General features: G+C 40.3%; 1 protein-coding gene across 2 annotated transcripts in view; it reads left to right on the plus strand.

Moving 5' to 3' along the window:
* The window catches only part of wat (waterproof), a 225003-nt gene extending 209403 nt beyond the window's left edge, over positions 1–15600 (plus strand). For both annotated transcript variants that reach the window (XM_075289488.1, XM_075289489.1), the window contains 5 exons: positions 1885–2389; positions 2503–2695; positions 2771–3010; positions 8990–9247; positions 14768–15600. In XM_075289488.1, the coding sequence (XP_075145603.1) occupies positions 1885–2389; positions 2503–2695; positions 2771–3010; positions 8990–9247; positions 14768–14858 (1287 nt within the window). In that variant the 3' untranslated portion in view covers positions 14859–15600. The remainder of the gene's footprint in view (positions 1–1884; positions 2390–2502; positions 2696–2770; positions 3011–8989; positions 9248–14767) is intronic.
* Positions 15601–15898: the final 298 nt, after the last annotated feature.

Below are 15898 nucleotides of genomic sequence, written 5' to 3' on the forward strand. Positions count from 1 at the left end.
AAGATCTCAGTGGTATAAGCTTAAATGTCTCAGCGTTGCAACTGTAGTGGGGAAGTATAGGTCCAAAGATCACATTGGAGATGTGAACTGTCAGGTCCGAAGGTCTCAGTGGGAAAAATGTAGAGCGAAACCTGTAGACTCGAAGGCCCAGTTGTGGAATTCAAGGCCCGGAGATCTCAGTCGTACAACTGTTTATTTGTGGAATTGTAGTGGAGGACGTGTAGACCTGAAAACTTCAGGCTCGAAGAGCTCAGTGATGAAAATGTAGGCCAATGATGCAAAAGTAGATCCGAGAAGGCTCTAACATTGCAATGGGAAAACTTTATGCCCGAAAGGGTGATGGAATGTTAACCCGAAGGCCACAGTGGAGGATGCGTAAACCCAAAAACTGTAGGCTGTCACGACTGAGTGGGTGAACTGTTGGCCAGAAGATCGAAGTTGTGTTATCTAAGGCCCAATGTTGTCAATGGTGGAAATGTAGGCTCGAAGATCTCAGTATTGCAACTGTAAGCCTAAAGGCCCTAGTGCTTCCGAAGGCCTCAATGGGGGAAGGGAAGGGTACCCGGAAGGGTACAGTATACCAACTATAGACCTGAAAATCTCAAAGGTGAAACTGTAGGCCCGAAGGCCTTAGAGGTGGAAATGTGGTTCAAAAGTCTCAGTGGTGGAAGTGTCAACCTGAAAACTGTAATGTCTAAGGGCCTATTGGAGGACCTCTAGACCCGAAGATATCTATGGGAAAACGCTAGTACCGAAGATTTTAGTTGTGGAACTATAGTCCCTAAGGTCTCAGTGAAGTATAGATCCGAAAGTCTCAATGAGGGGACTGTAGGCCGTAAGATCTAAATTGTGTGATCCAAGGCCCAAAGATCTCAGTGGGTGAATATGTAGGCCCGAAGACCTTAGTGGTAGAAATGTAGTCCCATAGTCTCAGTGGAAGAAGTGCAAACCAGAAAACTGTAGCCTCTAAGGGTTTAGTGGAGGAACAGTAGGCCGAAGATCTCTATAGGGAAACGTAAAACCGAATGTTTTAATAGTGATACTGTAGGCTCCAAGGCCTCAGTGAAGTCTAGACCCGAGAGTTTCAGTGGGAGAACTGTAGGCCGTAAGGTCTGGGTTGTGTGATCCAAGACCCAAAGTTCTTGGATCATGTAGACTGTAGGCCCGAAGGTCTAAAATCTATGTCCGAAGGCCTTAGTGGTTGAAATGTAATCCCAAAGATCTCAGTGACGGAAGTGTAAATCCGAAAACTATAGCCTCAAGGGCCTATTATAGGAAATGTAGACCCGAAGATCTCTATAGGAAAATCGTAGTACCGAAGGTTTTAATAGTGCAACTAGGCCTCAGTAGGGGAAATGTACACTCAAAAACTCTAGGTCCCAGTAGAGGAATCGTAGGACCGAAGATCACATTGGCGAAACTGTAGGCGCGAAGGAACTGTAGGTTCCAAGGCCTCAGTGGGGGAAATGTACACACAAAACCTCTAGATTTGAAGGGCCCAGTAGAGGATTGGTGACCCCGAAGATCACATTGGCGAAACTGTAGCCGCGAAGGTTTTAGTGGTGGGATTGTACGCCCGAAGGCGTCAGTGGGGGAAGTGTACACTCGGTTTGAAGGGCCCAGTAGAAAACCCGTAGGCCCGAAAATCGCATTCGGGAAACTGTAAACTTTAGAGTCAAAGGGCTCAGTGTTCGAACTGTAGGTGCGAAGGTCTCGATGTTACAACTGTAGGTCAGAAGATTGCATATCCTAGAAAATGCTTTTTGAGTAGTGATAGTGGCGTACCAACCAAATATTATTTATTTATATTTTTATCAAACCATTTTATTAGCCTATTTTTATATTATTATCTTTTGCACCCCTCTCCCCTATTTCTACTTTCAGGTCTTTGAAAAACTCAAAAAGATCACACCAAATTATCGTGACAAAATCACTGTAATCAGTGGTGATGTCTCAATGCCAGCTTTAGGTATCTCCGATGAAGATCGTGAAATGCTACGAGATCAAGTGAATATAATCATCCATGGTGCAGCCACAGTACGCTTCGATGAAAAACTTAAAATGGCCATTGGTATAAATGTTAGTGGGACAAAGGAAATTCTCAAATTGGCCAAAGAGATTGTACATTTGAAGGCTGTCGTGCATGTGTCCACAGCATTTGCCCATTGCAATCGTAAACATATACAAGAGAAATTCTATAATTGTGCATTGTCTGGTGATAAGGCTCTACAGTTGGGAGAATGTTTGGATGAACAAACATTGAACACATTAACGCCGACTATAGTGAAAGATTTTCCAAATACCTATGCCTTTACCAAAGTTTTAGCTGAGGATATAATACAAAGCTATGGAGGAGGTTTACCAGTGACCATATTTCGCCCGGGTATAGGTAAGTAAGCTCCGGGGAGGAAGTTTTCGAAAAATTGGAAAAATAATTTTAAAATCGCGAAATTATTTAATTAAATCCTAAATAATAAAAAAATCCTCTATCCCTGTTTTTAGTTGTTACCACATATCGTGAACCTGTTTCCGGTTGGATTGATAATATGTATGGACCCTGTGGCATTATAGTTGGTGTGGGCTCGGGAGTAATGCGTATCTTTAGTGGCAAGGTGGAAAATAAAGCTCATATGGTACCTGTGGATTTGTGTGTTAATGCCCTACTAACCAGTGCCTGGGATATTGCCCGTAATACGTAAGTGGATGATATCCATATTGAAACCTTCCCAAGGTTTTGTAATAATTTCCATTTTTTGTTCTCTTTCCCCAGTTATGACACACCACCCATTTACAATTATGTCCCAGATTCGGAAAATCTTTCCAGTTGGCGCGAATTTATGGAATATGCCATTGAATATGGTCGCAAATTGCCATTGCGTAAATCAATATGGTATCCATGTTTCACCATTGTCAGCTCTAAATGGCAATTTTCTTTACTCTCATTTTTGTATCACACATTACCCGCCTTATTTATGGATATGTTAATGTTGGTTATTGGCAAAAAACCCAGGTAAAGTGTGAATATTAAGTCAATATTTGGCCACAGCCAAAAACGTACAAAAAAAAAAAAACAGAAAATCCTGCGAAATCCAAACAAACCAAAATGGTCCATCATTCCACGGACCCAAACCTAAACACACGTTCATACGCGTAAAGTTCAAATGTAAATCAAAGCATAGCCCCTAAAGTGAAAAGCAAGCAAAAAGGATATAGCGTGACATAAGGTCCTTGATGCTACTGCCTCAGTGGCCGATCAAAAACTCAAACATTGAAATTCAAATTCGTCCAACCATTCAATTTTCCAATGAATTTTGATTAACCTTTTTTTTGTTTTTGGTGGATAACCCTTTACGCGAAGGACGTATATTGAATGGATGTTATGTTTGATTTATCGAAGCTTTTGATATAGGTGAGAGTGGGCTTAGAAAAATTTGTTTGGAGTACAGAAAGGATTTGTCTTTAGCAAGGAATTACTTGAAATTTTAGAAATGTGGCGATTGAAGGTCCAAAAAGTGCAAGAGTTCACCGATGTACGAAAAAAGTTAGACTAGACATTTTCCGAATTTGATTTTCTCCTATGTGGAACCCATTCCAAATACCCAATATTATCGGGACAAACAAACATTTCGGCCGCAGACCATGGAATTTCCAACAGAACTCTATCATCATCGAACTCCGATCCCACCACGGCGGGTTAGACCGTACAGTTACCGAATTTGATTTTCTACAATGATAAGCCATTCCAAATTGAGCCGTTTTTGAACAACCAAAGTGATCTCGCTTACTTGCCAAAGAGCTCAGCTGAAAACTTACATCTTCCACCGTCTATGGTAATGGAATGGGTCGCCGTAAAGATACATGGTCGCATCGATTGTGTGGTCAAAATAAATGCCCAATATCGGGACAAACAAACATTGCGGCCGCATACCATGGACATTCCAACAGGACTCCATCATCATCAAACTCCTATCGCACGGCGGCATGTTTTTTTAACGGATTGATGCGATGGGTTTAGGTCATCGGTCAGTAGCTGTTGTTTCGTCGGTCTTTTTGGTGTAATCCTCGGAGCCTCCTCGTTCAGTGGCTGTTGTTTCTTCCGTCTTCGTTTGCGTCTCGTCGGAGCCAAAAGAGAGGAAACCCCAGGACCACGGCATTGTTCAGTCTGCCGAAACCAGATTCAACACTGTTCCGTTTCGGCGAGTTTGCAACCGGTGTTTGGAGTGGGTGCACTTGCGAAGCTATTCCGGCCTCGCTACGAGAGTATAATGGCAAGATACTATGTCAACACACGACATCCTCACTGGGCAATCAGACTACATGACCCCTCTCCCCTCCTACATATGCCCTACGGACCATTTCCTCATAATTCTCACCATTGACCGACGCTCCGATTTCATAACCTTTGAATACCGGACGTTCATCAACCAAAAGAAAGCCAACTGGGTATGCTTCAGGCAGTGTTTCGGGACATCATCAATGCAACAGCCGCTGTTTGAATTGGTGAGGCCAAACTCCCCGTCGTACTAACTGTGCTCATCCAAGAATTATGGAACTGATCAATCTCTAGCTAAGATCGAGTCGACGAGCACAAGCGGAACACGTGGTTAGAGCACCTTAAGCAATGTATCCTAGGTGCTGGAACAGGTAAGTTGTAATAGCGGACGTTCATCAACCAAAAGAAAGCCAACTGGGAATGCTTCAAAGAATACACAGATCGCGGCATCATCCTACCAAGTCCGAAAGGTGTTTCGAGACGTCATCATTACAGAACCCGCTCGTGGTTCAACTTCCCAGCAACTCACTGCCGTGCTAACCCTGCTGATCTAAGAATCACGGAACTAAATCTGGAGTTTAGTAAGATAGTACACGATCACAAGCAGGTCACATGATTAGAGCACCCAAGCCCTGGCACAGGTATGTTGTAGCCATCGGTAGGAGATCTCTCGAACCCCCTTACAAGGGATAGTAGGATCTTAGTCACCTTTGGCGACGTGACGGCGACTGATCCGAGGAGAGACTTGTCGAGCATCCCGAGAGTGATAGAGAGAAAAGGAGATCAATTCGTTCTCTTCGAGCCAGAGACGTACCATAATTTAGAAGCTTACCAGTGGTAAAATGTTGTGCCAATTACGGCAGCATTGGGTCGTTAGAGTGCATGGCGCCTTACATTTTCCGCCCTGAGATTAGACCATTTCCCCCTAAATCTCAGGCTCCAATTTCATAACCTCTAATCGCCTGAAAGCCAACTGGGAATGCTGCAGAGAATACACAGATTGACGCTTCAGTGAACTCCCGTCCCCCTACCATATTTATCTTGCCCAGAAGGTGTTCCGGGACATCATGAATGCCGCAGACGCTCGCTTCATACTCGCTGCTCGAATTGCCCATGTGGATCCCAATTTCACAGCAACTCCCCGTCGTGATATCCCTACTGATCTAAGAATCAGGGAACTATCGACGAGCGCTAACGGGACACTTGGTTACATCAACTGAAGCAATGAAACCTGGGCACTGACACAGGAAAGTCGGGGTCAACAGTGAAGCACTCTCGAACCCTGCTACAATAGAGGATGGGATCATAGTCACCTTTGGCGTGACAGTGACTGATCCGAAAAGATGAGCGAAGTTTTTCAACCGATAGTTTTTTGAGCATCCCGAGGGTGATAGAGCGAAAAGGAGAGTCATTTGACGCATTCGTGGTCTCCCAGCCAACGACACACCAAAATTTACCACAGCCGAATTTACCAGTGTCATCAACAGCACGAAACCATCCAAGGCGATAGGAGCTTTCCTACGGAATTTCTATGCTAATGCTGAAGCATCTGGGAATGCTGGAAGTTGAGTTCTTGCCAAGACTCCTCAATTTCCCCTTCGAACCATTCATTATACCAGATATCTGAAAAATGACGTGTACCAGGATACGATATCCGATTCGTTAGGTCAACCATGTCACACTCTTCGAGAACATTGAAAATACGTCCTAACAGGAACCAAACTTTGAGTTCTTAATTATCTATGGGGCGCCAATAGTACGAGGAATTTAGGAAGAACAAATCAAGACCTTGTAGAGTGAAACAGGGAGTTTTCCAAGGTGAGTTCTTAATTATCTTTGGGGGCGCCAATTGTATGAGGAATTTAGGAACAAAAAATCAAGACCACGTAGAGTAAAACATGGAGTTATCCAAGGTGGAGTAATATTTCCGGCATTCTTCAACCTCTATCTACCATCTATTCCACGCGCACCTTATGCCGTTGAGATTGTATCATATGCGAACGACTGTACAATCATAGTATCCGGGCTCATTGTCGCCGACATTTGCGAAACATCTACCTTGCTGATCTTACCAGTTATTTCTTTGCTAGAAATTTAACACAAAGAAACCTTATTGATGACATTTGAGACAATTAGCCGGTCAGTCGTCGGACTATGCGGCACCAGTGTGGACACCTTAGACAAGTGATACGCAGTACAATAACATACAGACCTTTCAGAACGCTGCCCTTAGCACGTCGACAGTATATCTCCGCAGTACATCCCTGGAACACCACTATATGAAGACCAAGATCATCCCTTGGCCTTCATATAGTACACAATTACTTGTACTCCAAGCAATATCCCTGGGTTGTTATAGCAGTAATAGCAAATCTTAATTTTGTGGTTATGCAACCACAACCCAGGAATGTAAGGGTTGATATACAACCTTAGCCTCGAAGTCCACCGTTACAAAAGATAACCTCTAGTTCAGGAAGGCGTGAGCAGGATTCATGAAGATACTGTAGCTGAAGTGACGAGAAGCTAAAAGGTTAATCCTGTTCTCGGAGTTCGGAGTCCGCCCATAGCACCGGAGAAAAATGACACTCAGTGGAGTAACTTACAGACCTGTTAGAACACTGCCGTTAGAACTTCGGCTGGATGTCTACGCGGTACATCGCTGGAACATCTTTATGTAGAGATCAAGATAACGCCTTTGCGCTGACTCAATTACATGTTGTCAAAGTCGTATCTCCTTGGAATCTAATGGATATGCAACCACCACGGTGCGTAAGATTTGACCTATACTTTCTAGAGCACTAGATCCAGCGTAACAACAGATACCCTCTAGATCAAACAGGTTTGAACAGATTTCAGTAGGAAACTTTTGCTGAAGAGGTAGGAAGCTACAAAGTTAATACTGTTCTCAAAGTTCGACCACCGCCCACAGCACCGGTAGACCAGGATTGTTTTGGACCAAGTAAGACCCCCGACAATTGACACTCAGTGGAGTAACATACAGACCTGTTACAACGCTGTTCTTGGAACTTCGGCTGGATGTCTACGCAGTACATCCCCGGAACATCTTTTTGTGGAGACCAAGATCATCCTGTTCTCGGAGTTCGACCACTACTCATAACACCGGAAGAAACAAACCTCTCACGGCAGACCAACTAAGATCAGAGGGAGCCACCTTGGTGCAATGGTTAGCATGCCCGGCTTGCATACACAAGGTCGTGGGTTCGATTCCTGCTGCGACCGAACACCAAAAAGTTTTTCAGCGGTGGATTACGCACCTCAGTAATGCTGGTGACATTTCTGAGGGTTTCAAAACTTCTCTAAGTAGGTTTCACTGCAATGTGGAACGCCGTTCAGACTCAGCTATAAAAAGGAGGTCCCTTGCCATTGAGCTTAACATGGAATCGGGCAGCACTCAGTGATAAGAGAGAAGTTCACCAATGTTGTATCACAATGGACTGAATAGTCTAAGTGAGCCATCGGGCTGCCACCTAACCTAACTAAGATCAGACAAGTGCAGCTGCCTCCATTCCTACTTATCAGTTATTGATAGCAGCGTGACGTGTATCCCATCTACAACCAAGGGCCATACCCGACTCACCCTCCAGATCACTAAGGATTCATCCCACATTGCACTCAGTACGTCTAAAAAAGATGGTTCCTCGCTTCATTTCTAGCGCACAATGGTCATCAAAATCGCCGGATCTCAATCCGTTGGAGATTTGCCCCGGGGCAGACCAACTATGATCAGGCAAGTGCAGCTGCCTCAATTCGCAGTGATTGATAGCAGCGTGACGTGTGTCGCATCTACAACCAAGGGCTATATGACACGCGTCATATTTTCGCTTGCTCTGCCAAAACTACCCGACTCAACCCCAGCTCACAATTAGGACTCATCCCGCCTTGGTCGCAGAGTGCTTAGATCTTGACATTGCACTCAGCACGGCTAAAAAGTTGGTACCACGTTTAATTTCTACCGCACAATGGTTACCAAAATCTCCGGATCTCAATCCGTTGGAGATTTGCCCATTGGGGCATTTTGAAGAGTAAGCTTGGCACTAACAAAATTGTCGATCATCTTAAGAAGGCGCTTCGCCTACAACAAGCTAAAATATCGCAGAGTCACTTTATCCTGCGTTTGCTTTGTCAGCCGTTTGAGGGCCATAATTGTTACCAAAGTTAACCAATTCGAACAAATCAAAACGGATACTAAATTTTAATGTTATCTACGACATTGTTGGCTTTTTTAGCTCCTAGCCCAATTCGTTATGACCATACCTCTGAAAATCCATGATATCACAAATACCGATAGTTTAGAGGACTTTGTGTGGTTTTGTATGGTTAACTATTCCAAACCCAAAATGTATGAATGTTCCCTCTCCCACTCTCTTATACAGGCGAATATCTGTGTGTGTGTGGTGAAAATTTTGGTTTTTGGGTTTCCTGGCCGCTACGCCTTATTCCAATGTTTTTCAACAAATATTTGGCTTTTCGCGGCTGATTGTGCTTTGTTTAGGTGCGGTTTTCGTTTTTAAATCCTGGCCTCTTCTCGCCTGATATCATCGATATCTCTCTAACCCTAAGAACTTTTTTTGGTGTCATTTCTTTCAGCCATTTTCCAGCGTTTTGTTTTTTTTTTTTGTTATGCATTTTGATTTTGGTATTGTTTCATCATTCTAACTCTCCCATTCTCCTTCTCTCTTCCTTATCCAAACACAGAATGTTGAAAATTTATCGGAAAATCCACAAATTTTGCTCGGTGATGGAATATTTCTCGTCCAATGAATTCATATTTGACAATAGCAATGTGCGAGCACTCTGGGATAAATTGGATGCGAAGGATAAGCAATTGTTTGCCTTCGATATGCGGCCCATAGATTGGACTGAACTGTTTCGCATCAGCTTATGGGGTTTGCGGTCCTATGTGGTGAAGGATGAACCAAGTACAGTGGCAGAATCGGTGAAGCGACATGAACGGTAGGTAGCCAAATCTGTTGGAAATCACAGGAGTACGCTATGGCTGTTCCAAGTAAGCAAGTTGAACAGTGCGTATCGAGGAATTTGTGGCATACGGCAAAGAACGAGCCGTGACGATTGATGGAGCCAATAATAATCACAACTGAGGCATGAGGCAATGCATAGTGGGCCAAAAACAGGGAAAATGTGTAGAACTTTTATAACAAAATGAGGAGTATACAAAAATGTTCTCCATGGCGACAAAAGTCTCTTTGGAAAAATGTATGTCTCTGGGGAGACAACAGAAAATTCTTAAAAAAAATTTTATCAGAATTCTTTCCTAAAATGTATCTATGTGAAGGCAAAAGTTTCTTTAGAAAAATTTGTCTCTTTGGAGACAATGGAGACAATGTCTATGTGAAAACAAATTTTGTGCCGCGGGAATTAATTTTGTCTACTTGGTGTTCATTTTCTTTGGAGACATTCTTCCATTGTGGAGACATTTTTGTATCTAGGGAAACAAATTTTTTGTCGAGAATAATTTTGTCTCTCAGATGACAATTTTGTTTCTGTGGAGACAAATTTTGTCTGTTGAATATGTGGAGGCAAAGTAACAATCGAGACAATTTCGTCTATGTAGACACCAATTCTATTTTACTGGCTACAATTTTGTCTTAGTAGGGTTAATTTCGTTTATTTCCAGACAAATATTGTCCCTGTGGAGACAATTTTGTCTCTATTGTGACGACTCTTGTCTTTATAGCCACTGTGGAGACACTGTGTGGTCTATGTCCCTCCCATAGATATTTTTTCTATTCTGAGACCATTTTGTGTTATTGGAGACTAATTTTGTTTCTGTGAACACAATTGTGTGAGGCAATTTTATTTATTTGAAGACGCTTGTTGGCTAACTGGAGGCAAAGTTTATCTCTGTGGTTGTCATTTTGCTCCACAGGACTAATTTCGTCTTTTTAGAGAAAAATGTTGTCCCTGTGGAGACATTTTTGTCTCTATTGCTACGACTTTTGTCTCTATGGATATAATTCTGCCTCTGAGGAGACATGTTTGTCTCTGTGGAAAAAAAATTTGTCTCTGGTGGTGAAATTTGTGTCTCTGTGGAGGATGTTTTTTTCAGACAATTTTGTTTCTGTGCAGACAATTTTGCTTTTGTAGAGATGATTTACGTCTGTGGATACAATTTGCCTATTTGGAGGCAATTTTGTCTCTATGGAGACGAGTTTTGTCTCTGTGGGGACAATTTCGGTTATTTAGAAGGCCAATTATGTCTCTGCGGTCACAAATTTGTCGATATGGCGACAACATTCTCTTGGTGGAGACCAAGTTTTAAGGTGGGAAACGTATTACGTCTTTGTGTAGACAATTTTGTCACTATTGTGACGAATCTGTGGACAAATTTGTCACTATTGTGACGAATCTGTAGACAATTTTGTCACTATTGTGACGAATCTTTTTTCTTTGGATACAATTTGGCCTCTTTGGAGACATTTTTGTCTTTTTGGAAAAAAAAATGTTGTCTCTGCTGAGATAATTTTGTTTATGTGGCGACTAATTTTGTCTCTGTGGAGACAACTTGTACCTCTGCGGATGTCTTTTGGAGACAAATTTGTCTTTGTGTAGGGAATGTTTCTTTTGTAGAGATATTTTGTCTCTGTGGATACAGTTTTCCCTCTTTGGAGACATTTTTGACTTTTTGAAAAAAATTTTGTCTCTGCTGAGATAATTTTATTTATGTGGCGACTAATTTTGTCTCTGTGGAGACAACTTGTAGCTCTGCGCATGTCTTTTGGAGACAAATTTGTCTTTGTGTAGAAAATTTTGCTTTCGTAGAGATATTTTGCCTCTGTGGATACAATTTGCCTATTTGGAAGAAATTTTGTCTCTATGGCGATGAATTTTATCTGTGTGAGGACAATTTTGGCTATTTGTCTCTGCTGTGACAATATCCTCTTTGTGGAGACCAATTTTTAAAGTGGGAAACGAATTACATCTTTGTGGAGTCAATTTGACCTAATTTTGTCTCTGTGGCAAAATTGTGTCTCTGTGGAGACAAACTGTGACTCTGAGAATGACAATTTTGTGTCTATGGAGACGAATTTTGTCTCTGTGGTGACAAGTTTGGTTATTTGAAGACATTTTTTTTCTCCGCGGAGAAAATTTTGTCTCTGTGGCGTCAATATTCTCTTTGTGGGGACCAATCTTTAAAGTGGGCAACGAATTACATCTCTGTGGAGACAATTTGACCTCTATTGTGGAGACAAATTGTGGCTCTGAGGATGTCTTTTGAAGGCAATTTTGTCTCGATGAATTTTGTCTGTGTTGTGACAATTTTGTTTATTTGGAGACCAATTTTGTCTCTGTGGAGAAAATTTTGTCTCTGTGGCGACAATATACTCTTTGTAGAGACCAATTTTTAAAGTGTGAAACGAATTATGTCTTCATAGAGACAATTTGGCCTCTATTGAGACCATTTGGTCTCTGTGGAGACAAATTATGGCTCTGAGGATATCTTTTGAAGGCAATTTTGTCTCGATGAATTTTGTCTCTGTGGGGACAATTTTGGTTATTTGGAAGGCCAATTTTGTCTGTTGTGACAATTTTGTCGATGTGGCGATAATATCCTCGTCGTGGAGACCAATTTTTAAAGTGGCAAACGAATTAAGTCTTCGTAGAGACAATTTGGCCTCTATTGAGACCATTTGGTCTCTGTGGAGACAAATTATGGCTCTGAGGATATCTTTTGAAGGCAATTTTGTCTCGATGAATTTTGTCTCTTTGGGAACAATTTTGGTTATTTGGAAGGCCAATTTTGTCTCTGCGGAGAAAATTTTGTCTCTGCGGCGACAATATCCTCGTCGTGGAGACCAATTTTTAAAGTGTGAAACGAATTATGTCTTCATAGAGACAATTTGGCCACTATTGAGACCATTTGGTCTCTGTGGAGACAAATTATGGCTCTGAGGATGTCTTTTGAAGGCAATTTTGTCTCGATGAATTTTGTCTCTGTGGGGACAATTTTGGTTATTTGGAAGGCCAATTTTGTCTCTGTTGTGACAATTTTGTCGATGTGGCGATAATATCCTCGTCGTGGAGGCCAATTTTTAAAGTGGCAAACGAATTAAGTCTTCGTAGAGACAATTTGGCCTCTATTGAGACCATTTGATCTCTGTGGAGACAAATTATGGCTCTGAGGATATCTTTTGAAGGCAATTTTGTCTCGATGAATTTTGTCTCTTTGGGGACAATTTTGGTTATTTGGAAGGCCAATTTTGTCTCTGCGGAGAAAATTTTGTCTCTGCGGCGACAATATCCTCGTCGTGGAGACCAATTTTTAAAGTGGCAAACGAATTATGTCTTCGTAGAGACAATTTGGCCTCTATTGACACCATTTGGTCTCTGTGGAGACAAATTATGGCTCTGAGGATATCTTTTGAAGGCAATTTTGTCTCGATGAATGTTGTCTCTGTGGGGACAATTTTGGTTATTTGGAAGGCCAAGTTTGTCTCTGCTGTGACAATTTTGTCGATGTGGCGATAATATCCTCGTCGTGGAGACCAATTTTCAAAGTGGCAAACGAATTAAGTCTTCGTAGAGACAATTTGGCCTCTATTGAGACCATTTGGTCTCTGTGGAGACAAATTATGGCTCTGAGGATATCTTTTGAAGGCAATTTTGTCTCGATGAATTTTGTCTGTGTTGTGACAATTTTGTTTATTTGGAGACCAATTTTGTCTCTGCTGTGACAATTTTGTCGATGTGGCGACAATATCCTCGTTGTGGAGACCAAATTTTTAAAGTGGCAAACGAATTATGTCTTCGTAGAGACAATTTGGCCTCTATTGAGACCATTTGGTCTCTGTGGATACAATTTTGTCTCTATTGTGACGAATCTTTTTTCTATGGATACAATTTTGCCACTTTGGAGACATTTTTGTCTTTTGGAAAAAAAATGTTGTCTGCTGTTGTCTATTTGGAGACAATTGGGTGAAAACTTTGTCTCCTTACCAGAACCAATATTTGTTATTATGTCTTTTTGATTTTGTGGAGACAATTTTCCTTTTGTAGAGACGATTTGCCTCTGGGGATACAATTTGCCTATTTGGAGTCAATTATGTCTCTAGAGATAATTTTGTTACTGTGGAGACAATTTGATCTATGCGGAGAAACATTTCATGTCTTTTTATTTGGAGACAAGGTTTGTTTCGGTGTAGTAAAAGTTTGTCTACGTAGATACAGCTTTTTTCTTGTGAAGACGAATTATGTATTTGTGGAGACAATTTGGTCTCTGTGGAGACAATTTCGTCTCTGTGGAGACAATTTCGTCTCTGTTGAAATAATTTCGCTCATATGGAGAAAAAGTCTTTGGAGACAATTTCGTCTATGTGGAGACAACTTTTGGAGGGATTTTGATTATGTGCAGACGATTTTGGTCTCTATGGAGACAAAATTTATCTAGGTGAAGACAATATATGTCTAAGTGGATACAATATTTGGCGCTTTATAGACAAATTGTCTTTGTGGAAAATATTTTGATAGTTTGTCTCGGCTGAGACAAGTTGGTCTCTATGGAGACGAATTTTGTCTCTGTGGAGACTAATTTTGTCCCTGTGGAGAAATTCTGTCTCTATGGATACAATTTGTTCCATTTGGAGACCAATTTGTCTATTTTGTCTATCCTCTGCTGAGTCCAAATTTCTCACAGTAGAGACAAATTTGTCTGTATGATACAATTTTTCAATTCGAAGACAATTTTGCTTTAATAGAGACAAAATTTTGTTTTATTGGATATAATTTTGTCTATGTGGAGACGAAGGTTGTCTCAGTGGCGACAATTTTGTCTTTGAGGAGACAACATTTGGTCTATTTCGAAACAGTTACGTTTCATTGGAGATAAATTTTGGCTGTGCGGAGACCATCTTGTGTTTGTGGAGACAAATCTTATCTCTGTAGATACGAATTTTGTCTCTATGATGACATATTTTGTCTCTGTTGGGACAAATTTTGTCTCTGTGGAGACAGATTCATTCTCATTGGACACGATTGTGTCCATGTAACGTTCGTCTCTGTGGAGACTATTTGCCTATGAAGAAGCAATTTCGCTCTGTGTAGACAATTTTTTTCTCTGTGGTGGTCTATTTTATTCTTTCGAAAATGTTGTCACTGAATCGTAATTTATTTTCGAATTATTTTTGTCCCACTATGCAATTGTGTGATGATGGCGGAAACGCTATCATTGTCATTTGTCGATGACTATGAAGCGATGGTGATTGTTATCATTGTCACTAAGAATGGTGGCGCAGTTGCTTTTGTCGTCGTTATTGATATCCGTCTTTTTTTCCCTGTTGTCCTTTATTGTTTTCATAATTTAAGAACATTTCTTACAGCCAGCCTTACCAGCTTTGCCTATGAGAAGCCTTCTGACGGGATCCCAGGCAGACTGGGCTTTTTGTCTTCATTTTTAATGTTTCTTACTTTATTCTAAGTTTTTTTCTCTTCTCTTCTCTTCCATTTCTTCCTTTACAGTTTAAAAATCTTGCACTATACAACGTTGTGTGTGATTTATGCCTTGTCGTTTTTCATTTTGTATCAATTATTCAAATTTGTCTTTTTCTAAGGACATTGAAGAAGGAGCGTAGCGTAGCGGCGTGTGAGCGACGAGTGAGCTCATTGCAAAACATAACGGAAATGTAAATGACTACTTCCGGATTAGCTGTACTACTGCAAAAAGAAGGCCTTATGATGTTTATTGTGTATATTCCCACTCTCTCTCTCTCGATATCCTTCACTTCCCCATCATTGCTTTTCATGTTTCCATATAATTCTATTGAATTTTTGTACATTTTTTCCTTACTTCTTTCAGTTTTGTTTTTTGTGCGACTTTCGTTTATGATTACAAAATTTATTACTTTATCTTCCTTCCTTTATTTCTGTTCGTTTGCCATTGTTTGTCTGTTTTAGTTTTTATAATGTAACTGTAATACAATTTTGTTTTATTGTTATATTGCTGCGAGTATTCCCTTTATTTTATTTTACGTTTATTATTATTATTATAATTTGTATTTTAATTTAATTTTTTTTGTTTGTTCTTTTGAAATGCTAAATTTAATTTTATTAGATTTTTTTATGTTTTAACTTAGTTTGTAGAATGTAAAACGAAATGTAAAAAAATAAGAAAGAACAAAAAAAAACGACGAAACGATTTGAACATAAATACCAGTAACTTAAGTTTTGTTTTGTTTACTAATTTGTTTAAATTATATATCTGTATGTATTTAAAATTTTTATTTTATTTCTAAAATGGGTTTTTATGGTCCAAGCCAAAATATTATTATTAATAAATTAAACAACAACAACAATGTGTGAAAATTCATTTAAGGTAAAGATTGCCTAAGGCTTTTATAATAATGAGCCTAAAAGTATGCTTTAGTTTCTCCATATTAACTATTTGAGGTCAATTGTGTTGAAATAAGCATTGCCACAATCAATTTTTTTTGGATCAATATTTTCCCACTATTTGACCAAAAATTCGTACTAGCGTATAATTTTTTCAAATAAAATTAACATCATTTTGTCTAAATTTTATTTCTATAGAAAATTTTGTCAAAATTTTATTTCTTTAGAAAATTTCGTCAAAATTTTGTTTCTATAGAAAAT

This window comes from Haematobia irritans, chromosome 1, assembly GCF_050003625.1.
Source record: "Haematobia irritans isolate KBUSLIRL chromosome 1, ASM5000362v1, whole genome shotgun sequence".
NCBI lineage: Eukaryota > Metazoa > Arthropoda > Insecta > Diptera > Muscidae > Haematobia > Haematobia irritans.